Raw genomic sequence first — 15,684 nt, 5'->3', positions numbered from 1 at the left:
CCACTCCGCGCCGCACAATGGATCGAGGCAATAGGTGAGGTCGGACAAAATTTGGAAACTTTAAACGCTTTTAACTCCGTTCATACAAAAATTTGAGGTTTTAAAAGTGTTTCCGTTGATTTCTTCGTGAAATTTGCTTTAGAAACATCCCTCATAATTTAAAATGCGACGAATGAGATATCAAAATGTGCGGTTTTAGTCGAAAATATAATGTCCGACCTCTCTGATCGACTGGATCCACCTAGAGTCCCTTTATACTGAGAGTCAAGACAATGTGAATCCATTTCTGATTGGTTCCCGTATTTTAGGCCTCCACTGTGTCACAAACGGGAATAAAGATTACATTGTCACCGATTGCAAAGATTATATTCTGGAATGGACCAGGGAATTACGGGTTCGGCAAGGAACAAACGGAACGAGAGAAGGAACGGAGAAAGGAAATTGAGAATGGGCCGATCGAAGATTACAAAAAACGTTCAATTTCTGTAATCTTCATTCCCGTTTGTGACTCCATGGGGGGTGTTGTCTTGACTCTCAGTATAAAGGGACTCTAGATCCACCTAGAGTCCCTTTATACTGAGAGTCAAGACAATTCGGCTCATGGATGTCACAAACGGGAATAAAGATTACAGAAATTGAACGTTTTTCGTAATCTTTGATCGGCCCATTCTCAAATGCCTCTCTCCGTTCCTCCTCTCATTCCGTTTGTTCCTTGCCGAACCCGTAATTCCCTGGTCCATTCCAGATTATAATATTTGCAATTGGTGAAAATGTAATCTTTATTCCCGTTTGTGACACTGTGGAGGCCTAAAATACGGGAACCAATCAGAAATGGATTCAAATTGTCTTGACTCTCAGTATAAAGGGACTCTAGGTCCACCGTGCGCCGCGCCGCGCGTTTCATGGTTAAGCGGGCATAAAAGACGGACGTTCCCCCGCCATAAAGATGGAAATAGCCGACTTACACTTACCTCATTCTCTTTGGGCGGCCGCTCTCTCCTGCTGGGGTAGTAATTTATTGACATGGCATCCCTGTACGAGACGGTAGCCGTCTCCCCGGACTCGGAATCCGAGGCGCTCGGTCCAGAAGTCGAAACCGTCGTCGTCGTCGTCTCACTCGTCTCCGCGACGTAGAACTCGGTCGCCGGGCCCGCGGTCCCGGGTTCGTACCCCGTCACGGAGTAGTCCTCCGTCCCGATCCCCTCGTCCCCCTCGACCCCGTCCCCCTCGCAACGCGCGGATCGCAGAAGGATAGCGACGATGATCAACCCTGCGTTCAGACTGCTCAACCCCCTGAGATTCATCTTACAGTGGCGGGCGTATCTCTAGGAACTCAACACCGAGGATTATGAATGCTGCGTCACGCTCTGGACTCTGAAGTGTTCGTCATTGCTCATTGATTGGAGTCGTGGTGATTCCGGGGTCCGCAAGGTCTTTTTCGAGCCCTCCTTTTCGTCATTTTCGCTCGGAGGGAGTCATCCCCGGTTTCGCGGTGATTCGGGAGGGGAGCAGTACCTGCAACCAAAACGAAACAAACGGATCGGGATTAGTCACAACTTGAAAACACATGCTGAGTCAGTGCTCCCATTTCCCGGAACTAGTTCCGACTTCCGGAACTTTTGAGATTTTCCTAAATTTTCCCCGAAACTTTTGAAATGGACCACTAGACAAGGTACGAATTTAAGCGATCTGATACATGTTTCTTAACCAGAACTTCACGTAGAACACGATTCACACAACGAAAATTACTGAAATCAACTCCTAACGAAGATATTAACGTTTTTATTTCACATTGGTTACGAGGAATTTGAACTGCCCGCTCACAAGAAACTCAAAGCTCTACGTGAGTCAAATCGCGCACTACAACGGTTTCAGCAAGCTTCTCGATCGAGCAATGTTCATTTCCCACCATGTGTTGTTCAAACTATCAGCAATTTGCTATAGCTGAGCAAAAGCGTCAAGATTGAGGTTGCCAGATTTTTATATCGCAGAGACTGTCATGATAACGTTTAGCGCGCGATGTGAATCACGTAGAGCATTGAGTTTTCATGAGCGGGTGGTTTGAATTCACGCATCAAGAATCATTAAATATCTTCGTAAGGAGTTGATTTCTGGTAATTTTCGTTGTGCGCATCGTGTTCTACGTGAAATTTTAGTTACAGAAACATGTACCAGAATGTTGAAATCCGTACCTTGTCTGGTGGTCCATTCACGAAATGTTCCGAATCTTTTGAATTTTCCGGATCGTTCTTGGAACATTTGAACAATCAAAAAGGAATTCCAGAAATTTTGACGGTTATGGAGTAGGAGAAATTGGAACAAAAAAGTTCCGACTCCCGGAACTTTTGACGGACATGGAATGAGAGCAGTAGCTGAGATGGACGTTCGGTCATTACGTTGTTTCCCGTATGAGGGAACGTAACTCCATTCAAAGGTTGCCAGATTCACTCAAGCAATTAATTTTTTTACACACATGTACCTTTGCAAATTGTATCCAAAATTTCTCTGATTTTTACATGAGATCTGAGGGGAGACCAGTGAAATTTTCACTGGTTAGAAATGTTAGAAATGCCCAAGATTCTCTTCGTTAATACGCAATTCGCGAGGAGAAATTTGGCAACATTGAAATAGAGTTACGTCCATTCGTGAGAAAAACGACGATATGAGTCACAGTTGTTCTGTACTCGCCGTAATCTTCGGTTCATGTGGCCGAAATTTAAACTTGATTCAAATTCGTGGGCGGAACTATGGGGGGATGAAGGGGGCCTACCTCTGCCCTTTTCCTCGGAGAGATCGCTACTCAGCTCCCTCCAGAAAAGTTTATGGAGTTTACTAAATAATTGCATGACACGCATAAGTTTCAAAATTTTTCCAAGGAGACCCCGTGGACCTCCCTTCACAGTTGTGGAAGTCCTCCGAACCTCCCTTTGCAGTTGCTAAAGCTCTATATCGATTGGGGTTTCTTTCTGTGCCCCTCAGACTCCCCATGAAGAGGTGCCCTCCTGACGCAGAAAGTTCCAAGTTCCGCCCATGATGAAATTGCGGGAAAAAAGTTTGGTGACCATGCAATAGGAAGAGTTTGGTTGCATAGACCTGGGGTACCGGTGCCGTCACGTCAACCGTTAAAGTACGTTTACATGAATCAATTACCAATTCCAATACACAACATCGCACTACGATTCATGTGATACAACTTTGTCTCTCAGTGATACCTTTCTTAAAGAAATAATATATGTAATACGAATCAAGATATCAACAGGTTTTATAAGGAATTGTTGCATAGAGTTGGTTCAAATAACTTTTAAAATTTTTTTCAACTTTTTGTCCCTATATCGTATAGACTCTGAAGGACAACTTAAATTCAAATAAAATAAAGCTTTAAATTTTCATAATCATTTTTTGCCGCCACAACTAACTGGACCACGTTATATTCATGATGAATTTAAAGAGCATCGCCGTCAAAAGTTGAGTTCCCCTTAGATTTATCACTTTTTGTATGCCTATGGTAGGGACAAAAAGTCTAAAAAGCGTTAAAGATATTTGAACCAACCCAATAATGTACATTTTCCAGCGCTACACTCGATCGGTGGAATTTGAATTTCAAATTTTAGAGGGCTTTCTGCTTTCAAAAAAAAACTTCTACAGGTGTAGTAGTATTAAAAAGTCTTTTGTGAATCATCATATTGATAATATCGTATAATAGGTGAGATTGGTTGCTCCTTCATGCAGACTTTCATGAGGAGATAGTTACAGAGAGGTCAAATCTTTTTTTTTTTTTTTCGTGTCCGCCTGTCTCTCGCTCTTGGAACAAGATTTTCTCTGATGAATATTGATTCTGATCTTTTTGAAGCGAACTTGAGAAACCTCTTACGGATAATCACACATAAATCAAAGGTGAAATAATTGGAAATAATGCGGATATGACGGGCTCGGTAACAAAATCTTGTCCGGCTCGCAATATTCATGAGGCTTTCTCCTGAGTACATGCAGTGCTTTCAAGGTTGTGTCACTCTACAATAAACCACTAGACAGGACACAAATTAGAAACACAGCACACACCTCAAAACATGAGTTCTCATTAAAATTTTGCCCTGAACACGATCGACAAACTGAAAATTTCTAAGGTCAATTCATATGCGAGACATCGATGTTCACATTAGAATCTGTTTAAACTTCCCTCTTATAAAAAAAATCAAATAATTCAAATTAAGCTATTCATTGAAAGATAGCATATACAATTGACATATTTTAAATTTTGTGTATGGATCGAGGCAGTGTTCCGAGTTGCAAAACCAAGCTTTTCTTCCTTTTCTGATGCATTGTATTTTTATAAAAATCACTTATACGGACTTCGATTTGCACCAAGGATCCACAATTTATGACTCTTCTATAAAAGCATCTATCTGCATTCAGAATATAATGGCACATACGTCGTTTCCAAAATGAGCCAGAAATAGTAATTCCTTATTGCAAAATGAAGTCCATATTATATCAGTCAGACGGTCTCTGTCGGCAAATTTGTTCTAGCCACAATAACATGAGAAGAATATGAAAAGAACTAGGGGAGAAAGATGAAAGAAAAAGAGGGAGAAGGAGGAGGCGGAAACTGAGAGAGGTGGAAGAGGACGGAGCAGGACGATGGAGAAAGAATGAGGAGGTGAAAAAGAGAAAAAAGACGAGAAGAGGAAGAAGAAGAGGAGAGAGATAAAAACAGAGTAAGATAAAGGGAAGAAACCGGAAAAGAAGATAGGGAAGAAGAAGATGAGATAAAAAGGAGGAAGAAGAGAGAGCTAAGAAGAAGAGGAAGGAGAAGGAAATGAAGAGGAAAGGAAAAAGGGAAAGGGTAAAAAGAACAGGTAGAAAAGCAGGGGAAAAGGAGGCAGAAACGAGAAATGGAGAATGTGACAAGAGTACGAAGAAAGAAGAGGAAAAGAGAAAGTAGAAACGAGAAGGAAGAAACGAGGTAAAAGAAACGAGAAAGAATAAACGAGAAAGAAGAACCGAGAAAGAAGTGGAAAAGTGATATTGCATATTGAAATTGCACGCTTACTCGGAACGCGTATAAAAAATAGTTTTTTTTACAAAACGGTGGAAAATTACCTACATTTGTGCCATGTCAGTTCGTCTTTAAATTGAGTATAGGCAACACGAGCTTACATGCAGTCGAATAGTGGTATCATCATGAAATGACGAGCTCACGCGAAACACATGAAAAAAAATAGCTTTCTACCAAACCGGGAGAGGTTACTTTAACGCCATATCAGTTTGCCTTCAATATTTAGTTTAGGCAGCTCCCAAGTGGTCAAACAATGATATCATCATGAAATAAAATGACACACTTACTCAGAGTGCTGGCGAATGACAGCTTTTTACCACACAAAAAGAGGTTACTTTAGCGTCATGTCAGTTTGCCTTCAATTTTTAGTGTAGGCAACACAACCTCTCTTAAGGTTGCGTTGAATAGTAAAATCATTCTTCATGCGATACTCAGACAGCCACTGTCCGCTAATTTGTTGCAGATGCGATAAAATAAGAAGGAGATAAAAAGAGAATAGAGCAGAAAATGGGGAAAAAAGAAGGAGGAGGAATAGAAAGAAACGAGAAAGAAAAAGAGGAATCGAGAGAGGAAGAATAAAAGGGAACGGAGAAAGAGGAAGAGAGAGAGAGAAGTAGAAGAAAAAGAAAGAGGTTTAAGAAAGAGGAAGAAGTATAAGAAAGAGAGAGAAGAAGAATAAGAAGAAGAGAGAGAAAGAAGAAGATAAGAAGAAGAGAAAGAAGAAGAAGAAAAGAGAATTGTTTCAAATTGTTTGTTGTCGTTTGTTTGACTAAGCTGTTACTGGTAAGTCGGATTTATTTTTACCAAAAACAAAAACTTTATTTTTGAGGAAAACCATTACAGTTCAGGTGAGAAACACTACTTGCTCAGCCCTCAACATCCCGACTTCAACGTCTTAAACTAAAAAACTTGCTCACGCTGTTCGAACCACACGAGAGATTGCCAATAAGGCAAAATCACGAGCAGGATTCACGTCAGAGACTTTAACGCAGCGCTAGAAAAATAGACGCATCGACAAAAGCGAGTTGATCAACGCATTAAGACACAATTATTTAAAGAAGGTTCCCAATATTTAAAAAAATTTCAAGGCTGCACTGTACTATCTCAAATATTATACTTCATAACTTTGTTTTATTAATCTTTTCATTCAAGTCCATTGACTGCAGAAGTGTCTCTACATGCCTTGGTCTCTATGAACCATCTCAAAGCACAATATCGCAACTTTCATCGCATTTTCACCTCCGAAATTCAGCTTTTCCAGTCCACTTGATAAAATCTTGCTCCTTATTTATCAGTCGAGTCGTAAATCTCCTGATAATCCCGTTATTTAATTTATGAACATTATTTTCCTGTCAAAAACAGTTAATTATAAAAATTTGGATTAGGTTTGTCGTATGCATTGTATCCACCGAAAAATGTTGATGAGAAAACAAATAAAAAGCACCGCATTACCTATTCAGAAATTTGTTTCCGTAGTACGTATTTTTTCTTATCTTAAGTTTAGATCAGTACGAGTTTTAATCGTATTCAAGATAATAAAATGCAACCCAACGACATAGCAGTATCAACAAAACGGATTCGGCCTTCCTCGGGCCGCGGTCATTTGGTCGAAAGTAGGGCTGAGCATTATAAGTATAATTTTCTTTCCAGAAGCAGATTCAAGTACGAGTCGCCTACATTATTTAAATGCATCACTCATAAAGTGGATAACATTAAAAAAAAAAGGGGGAGCGATTCATAAATTACGTATTGCACTTTTTCGGCATTTTCGACATTGTCGACCACCCTCCTCCTTGTAGCGGTTTTCTGACGTAGGTCTCTCTTCTTTAATACGTCAAGAAATGGTGCTACGATCTCCTCAATTTTCCTCCCCCTAAAGCGTTACGTAATTTATGAACGGCCACAAACGAAAAAAAAGCTGGAAAAAGATCTGTGCAGAAACAACTTATGATACTTCAAATGACCTTGATTCAAATAAACCACAAGTTCGAACTCTATTATCGAAAAAAAGCAAAAATTTAAAAAAGGTCAAATCAATTTTTTTATGAATCAAAAAAGGGAAAAGTATCGCCAGTGCTGTCGTCGTAAGTCAATGTAATTAGTTAAGTAAGTTAGAGAGAGATGAAGTACGAAAACACCGTTGTAAAGAAAAAAACATCCAAAAGTTCTTATTAGCTTCGTGCGTTTGAGTTTTCACGAAACCAAATAAAGAAGCTATTTCTACAAGAGTTTTGTTTGCCACTAAAGATACCTGGACTTGCGAAAAATTTCGACCCAGGACACGAAACACCATAAGCACCAGGCACACTATAGGAACGGAGAAACGCTTTTTTGAAAATACGGATTCAAAGTTTTGTATCGTCTACATTTTACAATACTAGTTTAAATATTCCGGACGAAGCATTTAGTAAAGAAAATTGCTCCTAAAATATGTGCTTCTACTCCTTTTTTTACAATCGCTCGGCATCTACGGATGAAAAAAGCGTTTTTTTTTTGTTTTTTTTTATCTGTCTTTCCCTCGAAAAAATTACTTTAAAACTAGAAGTAGAATTCCAAAATACAAACACCATTACTTACATGAAATTTCAATTTACTCGAACATTACAGCACTCGTTTCACTTTTTTCCGTTGATTCAAAAACCGGCAAGAAAAAAATTTAAGTTAATCGGAAAAAACCGAAGTTTCGCACTAAAAAACGCACAAAAGCAAAAAAGTTAACTGTGAAAAGACATCTACGTTTGTTTTCACTCTCGGTTGAATCAGCGGGAAAGATGTCCTTATCCGAACCCTCGAAACTAAGTCTAAGTCTAAACTAAAACTAAGTCGGAGGGAAGTTGAAGCGCGGGAAAACAAAACGTGATTTAAGGTGGATAGCGAACGGCGGAACCGGTTGAGCTCGGAAGAGACGTCGCGCCGAACTAACCATGAACTACACCTCGAATAAACAGCGAACGAAATAGCCAAGCCGAACACGCTCGACAAAAGTCTACAGCTGAGTTTAAACTAGAACCGTAAAACTAGTCCGAGCGGAACGCTTTCCTTATCGCCCGTCGAAAACTATCAACTCTGTATTCTAACTAGTGGATAAGCTTGATCGCGGAACACGTTTTAGCTCGTGCACGCACCGTTCGTCGGCAGATCCGCCACTAACCATGAACTAACCCAACTAACACAGCTGAACGAACTAGCCGAGCCGAGAGCACTGCTCCACAAAAGATATCACAGCTGAGTTTAAACATAGAACCGTAACAACTAGTCCAATCCTAACCTGCTCTTCCTCCTTTCTTTCTTTCTACCTTTCTTTCCCCGTCGTTTAACTCTCTACTCCTTCATTCTCATTACTCATGTGTTACACCTTCGTCCTTCATCGGTGTCCATCGTTTTCTCTGTTCCCTCTCCTTTCTTTGTTTCAGTCAGATCCGCCCTCCTCGTTTCGTTAATTATATTTTCCAATTTTCCAGCCCACACTTTTAAGCTCAATTTTTTGCTTGTACTCAAATGATGTTAATTGTTGCATTTTCCAATCAAATTCTCGCGTTCCTTCATATGTAGCACCTGCTCTTTCTTCTTTCTTTCTTTCTACCTTTCTTTCCCCGTCGTTTAACTCTCTACTCCTTCATTCTCATTACTCATGTGTTACACCTTCGTCCTTCATCGGTGTCCATCGTTTTCTCTGTTCCCTCTCCTTTCTTTGTTTCAGTCAGATCCGCCCTCCTCGTTTTGTTGATTATATTTTCCAATTTTCCAGCCCACACTTTTAAGCTCAATTTTTTGCTTGTACTCAAATGAAGTTAATTGTTGCGTTTTCCAATCAAATTCTCGCGTTCCTTTATACGTAGCATAGCGTTGCTTGAAAGCAAGAGATGTTTTTCCGTTTCGACCCTCTATGGCACTAAGTTGCATCAAAGAGGGTTTGGAAGTCTAATATTCAAAATTCTAAACAAAAAACAGAGAAAAATATACCTATAAATTTAGGACTGCATTTTGTCCCACAATCCTGGCAAAAATGTAGAATATGGAATTTCTCCTCCAAAATAAAGGCTTAATTCGTGTAATAAAGAATTTAACGAGTTAGCGTATATTTGATATTTTATCCTGTATGCCACTTAAATATTTAGAATTCCTTATTATTCTTCACCACTACTTTCATTTTTCACTATTCTGACTTTTCACACTTAGCTCTCTTTCACCTTTTCGTAGTTGTAATTTCCTCGCTTTATCAAAACTCCTGAAACATGAAAGGGAAGGAAAACGCAATAAGATTCTCTTTACACAGTTTTTTCGAGCTTTCTTCCCATATTTTGATTTAATTTTCCAATAAACCGGCATATTTCACTACCCTTAATATCAGAGCTTCGCTAAAGGGTGCTGATTTGAGGATTGAACTAAACAATTTTGTATAAGAGAAGAGAGGGTGGCCACTTGGCCAGCCCGCCAGCTATCAAGAAGGCAAGCATCTACTTAGGACTGTAGTATGAAATTGAGTCCATCCCAATTTTGGTTCGTGTAAATTTCCTACATACCACAGAGTATGCAATTTGTTACCACTGAGTATATTTAGTTGTGTTCCCCAACTTGACCAAACTAAAGGATTTGTCCCATAAATAGAGCAAGATTAATTAAGCAGGGTGTATGAGGATTGAGGTATTGCCATTTAGGAAAGTGTGCCGTTTGTCATTTTCGTAATGTATTTATTTTTTATCAAAATTAAAATTTATGAAAAAAATGTCTTACCTACTGAGCAAAAAGGAAATTTGTTCTCGGACGAGGTTCAATGTATGATCGGATTGGGCGCTTTTATATATTATTTTATTTTTAAGATTCGCCAATAAATAATGGAAGCAATATTAAAAAAGAGAACACACCCGTTTCGTGATGAGCTCTAAACTCTATGATAATACACGTGTCTCAAGGTTTATCAGGGAATAAACATTATAGAAAAAATCGATCCACTTTTCACGATGGCAAGTGAGCGAAGGAAGAAAATGTTCGTTTTCAATGAACAGACGTGGAATGTTGGTTTGGTTGCAGTATTTTCTTGAGATTTTTTTTTTTTTTTTTATCAATAAATATTTTTTGTGAGGCACTCTAATAAAGAGAGCACACATTTTAATGCTGGAATTTTTAAAGTTGTGTTTTATCTTATGATAAGGTGGAGCCGCTTCCTTTTTTTATTTGGGGGCAAATTTACCATAAGAAGGGGGATTGCCCATCCTCTGCACATTAAAAGGACCCTCATTTTGAAAACAATTTCGATGAACTTTTATGCCTATATTATAAGGGATTTTTGGGAAATTTTGCGTTCTCCCATCACAGTCGAAGTTGCCTTCTCCGAACAAACCCCTATATCTTAAAACAATTGGCTGAAATGACACCTCAAATCCTCCCTCGACCCATGGACAGCCCAGCGGCCCGATTATCGAAACTATGTCAGCCCGATACGACAAGACATAGCCCTATCTTAACCATGCAATATATCGCAATTCGATGACAAGACATAGCCCTATCTTAACCATGCAATATCTCGCAATTCGATGTCTTATCGGCCCGTAGATCGATGTTTTGTTTGACGTGCGTATGGTTTGATCAAAATTCTTATATCTTAGCTCGCGAATGAAGCCGCCCCCCCCCCCCCCACCCACCCTTTCCCTGAAGCGCGCACACGGCTAGAATAAACGAGCCTGAAAAGATGCGAGGATCAAAATAAAAGAAAACGCTCAGACATTCAAGGAGCCGTTTTCATTCTCAAATCGCACTCGTTCGGATCTGCCGATGATGCGCGGCGCGACTGCGCGACACACTCGTGCCGTGCCCGAGTTAAACACACATTTCGTGTCAGTGGGTATAATGTGACGTGCGCCCGGTGCCTTATTTTCGCGGGAATAATGGGAAAACGTACGAGTGCAGGATGTAGGTGCACCGGCATCGGCATCCAGCTCGGACACCGCGCGCTCTCCTCCGTGCCTCGCGATATATCGATTGATCTGACATTACCACCCATGGAAAAGAATCGATGAACAAGGTGCTCACAACGAAATCGATTCTTTACCGCAGCTTCGAATGGGGAAATATCGATAATCGATCATTCGCCGCTGGATCTCCTTCCGTGTGTGGGTTTTGAATTCAATTCCGTGCCACTCATGCTCATGCCGAATAAAATATCGACGCTCCTCGCTCGCGGCCGGGATTCGCTATTCAAGCCGATGTTGCGAGTGTCTTGTCGCTTTGCGACGTGGAAATATTCCTAATCACACGACAAATAATCGTCAGCTCCGTGGAAGGGTTTCGAATGGGATCGATCTCCGAGAGCGACAGCTCCCAAGTGTATTTGGATTACATTTTGCAATAGGGAACCACAATTTTTTGCCCATTTTAGAGACAGCATACATGCCATTGGCTTCCCTATGCAGATATCGACGGTGAAACTACCAAACCACGTATCTCGTTTGCGGTGTTTAAAAATCTACGCTCGCATTTTATTTTTTTGAAGTCGACCAAATCAATATCATTCCTTGAAATTTTCACAGAATTTTTTCCGCACAAAGAGGAAAAATCACAGAAATTTTCAAGACTAGACGTCAAGTAGTTTTTCATTTAAAAAATAAAGTATGACAGGAAGTCTGCGACGTCGCAAACCGAGATACGTGGTTTGGTAGTTTCACCGTCGATATGTGCTTTTATGAGAGAGCCATGGATAGTGGTTCCTTATTTCAAAACGTAATCCATCCATGTGTCAGCAGAAAGATCCCGATATTTTGAAATTAAGTTGCGATTTTTGTAGGATTTTTGGGCGATAAAATCGTTAGGATAATCAACATCTAGAGCGATTATCCTCAATCGTATCGCAATTTTATCTCTGTAAATCGCATTCGAAACAATTGAAATTTTAAGTCAGTTTCTACGATAGTATAAATTGCGATAAATCGCTGTCGATAAAATTGCGATTTAATCGTAAATTTGAGAGACGGAATCACAATTTTTTATCAGATAATATGGACGGAGTTAAACAGAAAGGAACCAAGCCACATTTGGATCGAACCGAGAAAAAGAGGTTTAAAGTTTGGCTCCTGCATAAGACTCAATGTAAAAGATAAAATTCAAGTTCAATTTCTGCAAAATTTGCTCCAACAAAAACTGGAGTCGCGTTTGAGACGCGCGCTGAGTCGGTCGACTTTTGGCCTGCTCCGCGCTCGCCTCACCCGGTGTCCGTTCAAAGTGCTCCTATCTGCTTGGTTTTTGTGCCAATTTAAAGATCTTAATCTGCTTTATCCGCGTTGTGTTTCGTTTTCCCGCCACGCTTTTCCTTGACCGTATTTTCGGCTTGAAAAATTTAAGTTATAGTGAATTAAATTCACATTCCTCATGGCTTCGGCCTAGTTACTTTTTGTTATCAGTGTAATCGCATTTTATCAGTGCCGTTTATCGGGAGTACGTCTCTGGTCCGTCGCTATGAAATAGTATGAAAAATATCGGGTTACCCGTGGTGGTCGGCCTCACTGTGTGTGTGTTCGCTGATAACATTAATCATTCGGAATACGCGGCTCTTCCGTAGTGATAACAACCGCCCCCGCACTCCCCGATCGCCTATTCCGGCTGGGGTGGCGGTGGCGTTACCAAATCAACGTGTGAGTACTCATTAGCTAAATAAAGGATGCACTTTGAACGGACACCGGCGACTCCCCCCCTCCTCCCGGCCTTTTACACCGACGGGGGTGGGTGGTCCAGCCTATGAGGGTTTTTTCATTTTATATTTTGTATTTATTTATTTATTTTTCTTTTTCTTTTAGTTTTTTTCCCTCAAGAAACTCCCGAGCGTATGCTCATCCTGCAGTGTTGGTTTTTTGCAATGTTTACATTGTTTTTTTTCCCAACTTAGCTATCCATCGCCTGGAGACAAGTCGCTCCTGCCTAAACCTTTATTGTAGTTAAATTTTCTTTTCTTTGTCATCCAAAACAAATTGATGCCGATTGTAAAGGCAGTTGTTGTTAATAGACATACTCCATCTTTTGTCATGTTCATTGTATATTGTATACTTTGTTTTGATCAATAAAGAACTCAAAAAAAAAACAAAAAAAAACAAAAACTTTGAATTTTTGGCGATAGATAGTAGAGCAGTGGTTGAGTTTAAAACCATTCATAACTCAATTTTTCCCAAAATGTGGGTTGGCTCCTTTCTGCTTAACTCAGTCCATATTGCAATAAATTACATCGACTTTATGCGATTTGAGTACTCTGACTGCAAAAATTCTCTGAAGAATTAAACATTATTTTGCCAAATTTACTATATTAAAGGCAATTCGGCAGTATCTGAGGTCTACGACTCTTTTTTTAGCACGACTTTTTACGTCGATGATGAGACTCCCAAACCGCGTATTTCCATTTGCGACATTGCAGACTTCTTGTCATACTTCATTTTTAAAATGAAAAATCACTCAACAACAATTCTTTAAAACTTCCGTGGTTTTTCTTTTATGTGCGAAGGAAATTCTATGAAAACTTCACGGAATGGTGTTAATTTTCTGCTCCCTCAAAAAAACGGATGCGGGAATTTTAAAACACCGCAATCGAAATACGTTGTTTAGGCGTTTCACCGTCGATGTAAATATCAGTGGTGCGGCTGCGTGGGACGCACAGTGGATCGAGTCAATAGGAAGGGTCGGACATGATTTAAAAACTTTGAAAGCGTACTTCTCCGTAAAAATATGTCGGGTATATAGTTTTCAGTTCTTACGTCGGTATCTACACAGTCCAGAAAAATTTCGGTGCCATTAAACGAGAACTAAACAAAGAAATTGAGAATATAATTAAAATTCGACGCTTGATACGGCCCTAAATTTAGAAGGTACTATACACCTACCTATTAGCAAGGGTTTAGGGTGTATACCTATTCGCTTCAGGCAAAGCAACGTTGATAGTAACGCCTTGACACATACAACTATTATTGCTCTATAGGTTGTTGCATGAAAAAAAATTGAAGGCGCTCCACCTATCTGTTCTTGTTCATGCGGCTAGACAGTATCTTGCGCTAGCGGATCTTTATTGGTCACGAACGAGGGACATTATTGCTCTCATGAACATGGGATGTGAGACTAAGGACAAAACTGCCATGACAGCGAAGAGAGCAGTATGTGTAAAATTTTCGAAATCGAGTTTCCTTCTAAATTCGTCTAATCTATTTTATATAAAATCACTAAAATAAGTAGCTAAAACAGCAAAATTCATCTTATTTGTTTAAAACCAAGATATATGCGGAAGCCGTAAGTGTGCAAAAAATGACGTAGTTTCAGGCAAAACAGCAATAAGTGACATCATTCCGCCAGAGTGTCGATGAAAACATTGCTTCCAAATAAAGTGCCGCCCTCTTCTGCCATACTTTACTACTGCTATACCTTACGAATGTGACTCCCGGATTATGAGATATCACTGTAGTTCTTCGCGGCTGGAAAAGTCGAATTTTGCTTGCAGGAAAGCGAATTTTGCTTTGCGCCGGAAAACGCCCCTCTTACAGATAGCAAAATAAGAAGAAAAAAATTACGACCGAGAATATGTGAGAAACATTTCTTAAATGAACGGAAGAAGAGAGAGTTAGGAGTAAAGAAAGTTGCTTTAACGCATGATAGTGTTGAACAGAGGTCCACGAACTACTTTCTGAAGCGTAAACAATTTTCTGTGAAATTTTCACCTTCTTCTTGACATACAGGCACTTTATCACCCCCCTCCTTCATTCGCTATATGTCGCCCTTAGAAGCGATAGTCGGTTCGATTTTTAGACATACGCATCCTTTATAGACCTCTTAAGAGACCTTTAAACATATTTCCTCCTTTTCAAATTACTATTGATTAGGACATACCATAGCATTGCTCGGGCAAACTTAACCTTAGGTAATTTATCTCGAAATTCAAAAATAAGAGACATCTAAAATGTAAACGCAATACAATCATTCGCGCAAGATGGATGTCCACATTGCATATGAAAAATGTAAAACGCGATGCCGTGAGTCGTGAACTCGCAATGCTCTGCTCTAGTTTGAAGCAACATTACAAATAAGACAAACGCAAACAAACACAATATGGTAATAAAGCGAGGGAAAGTATGCGCGTTAACGACGGCGCAGAGATACAACTATTCGTACTTGATGGACGTCCGTGCTGCATCTGAAAAATTGAAGGCGCGATGACGCGAGGCGTGAGCTCTCAATGCTCTGCTTTATGCTGTCAATGAAGCGTCGCTCTGATTCGGGAGAAAAGTTTAAAAAAGGCCTGAAGACATCTCTCCTACCTTCGGCTGTATTACTCACGTAGTGCTTGAAGCACCATTACCAATAAGACAAACGGAAACAAACACAATAAGGAAAAAGAGGGAGGGAAAGGATGCGTGTTTACGACGGCGCAGAGATACAACTATTCGTACTTGATGGACGTCCGTGCTGCATCTGAAAAATTGAAGGCGCGATGACGCGAAGCGTGAGCTCTCAATGCTGTGCTTCACGTTCAATTTTGCAATTTTTACTCCGTGCGATCAATAAACTTTGAACCTGAAAATAGCGTAAACTTGTGCTGATTTGCCAAAATTTTCTGAACCCCCTCCACGTAAGGAATGCCCTACCAGGAAATATCACATTATGCC

At 40.1% G+C, this 15,684-nt stretch overlaps 1 protein-coding gene across 1 annotated transcript in view; it reads right to left on the bottom strand.

The window, feature by feature from the left end:
• Window positions 1-7,957, bottom strand: part of dsx-c73A (doublesex cognate 73A) — a 121,150-nt gene extending 113,193 nt beyond the window's left edge. Inside the window, exons 1-2 of the mRNA XM_072300398.1 lie at window positions 7,634-7,957; window positions 972-1,515 (exon numbers count right to left, since the gene is read on the bottom strand). Coding sequence (XP_072156499.1) covers window positions 972-1,304 — 333 coding nt within the window. The 5' untranslated portion in view covers window positions 1,305-1,515; window positions 7,634-7,957. The remainder of the gene's footprint in view (window positions 1-971; window positions 1,516-7,633) is intronic.
• Window positions 7,958-15,684: the final 7,727 nt, after the last annotated feature.

This window comes from Bemisia tabaci, chromosome 5 (genome assembly GCF_918797505.1).
Source record: "Bemisia tabaci chromosome 5, PGI_BMITA_v3".
Taxonomy (NCBI): Eukaryota; Metazoa; Arthropoda; class Insecta; order Hemiptera; family Aleyrodidae; genus Bemisia; species Bemisia tabaci.
Note: the sequence above shows the minus strand (reverse complement) of the source record. Positions and strands in the feature narration are given on the sequence as shown.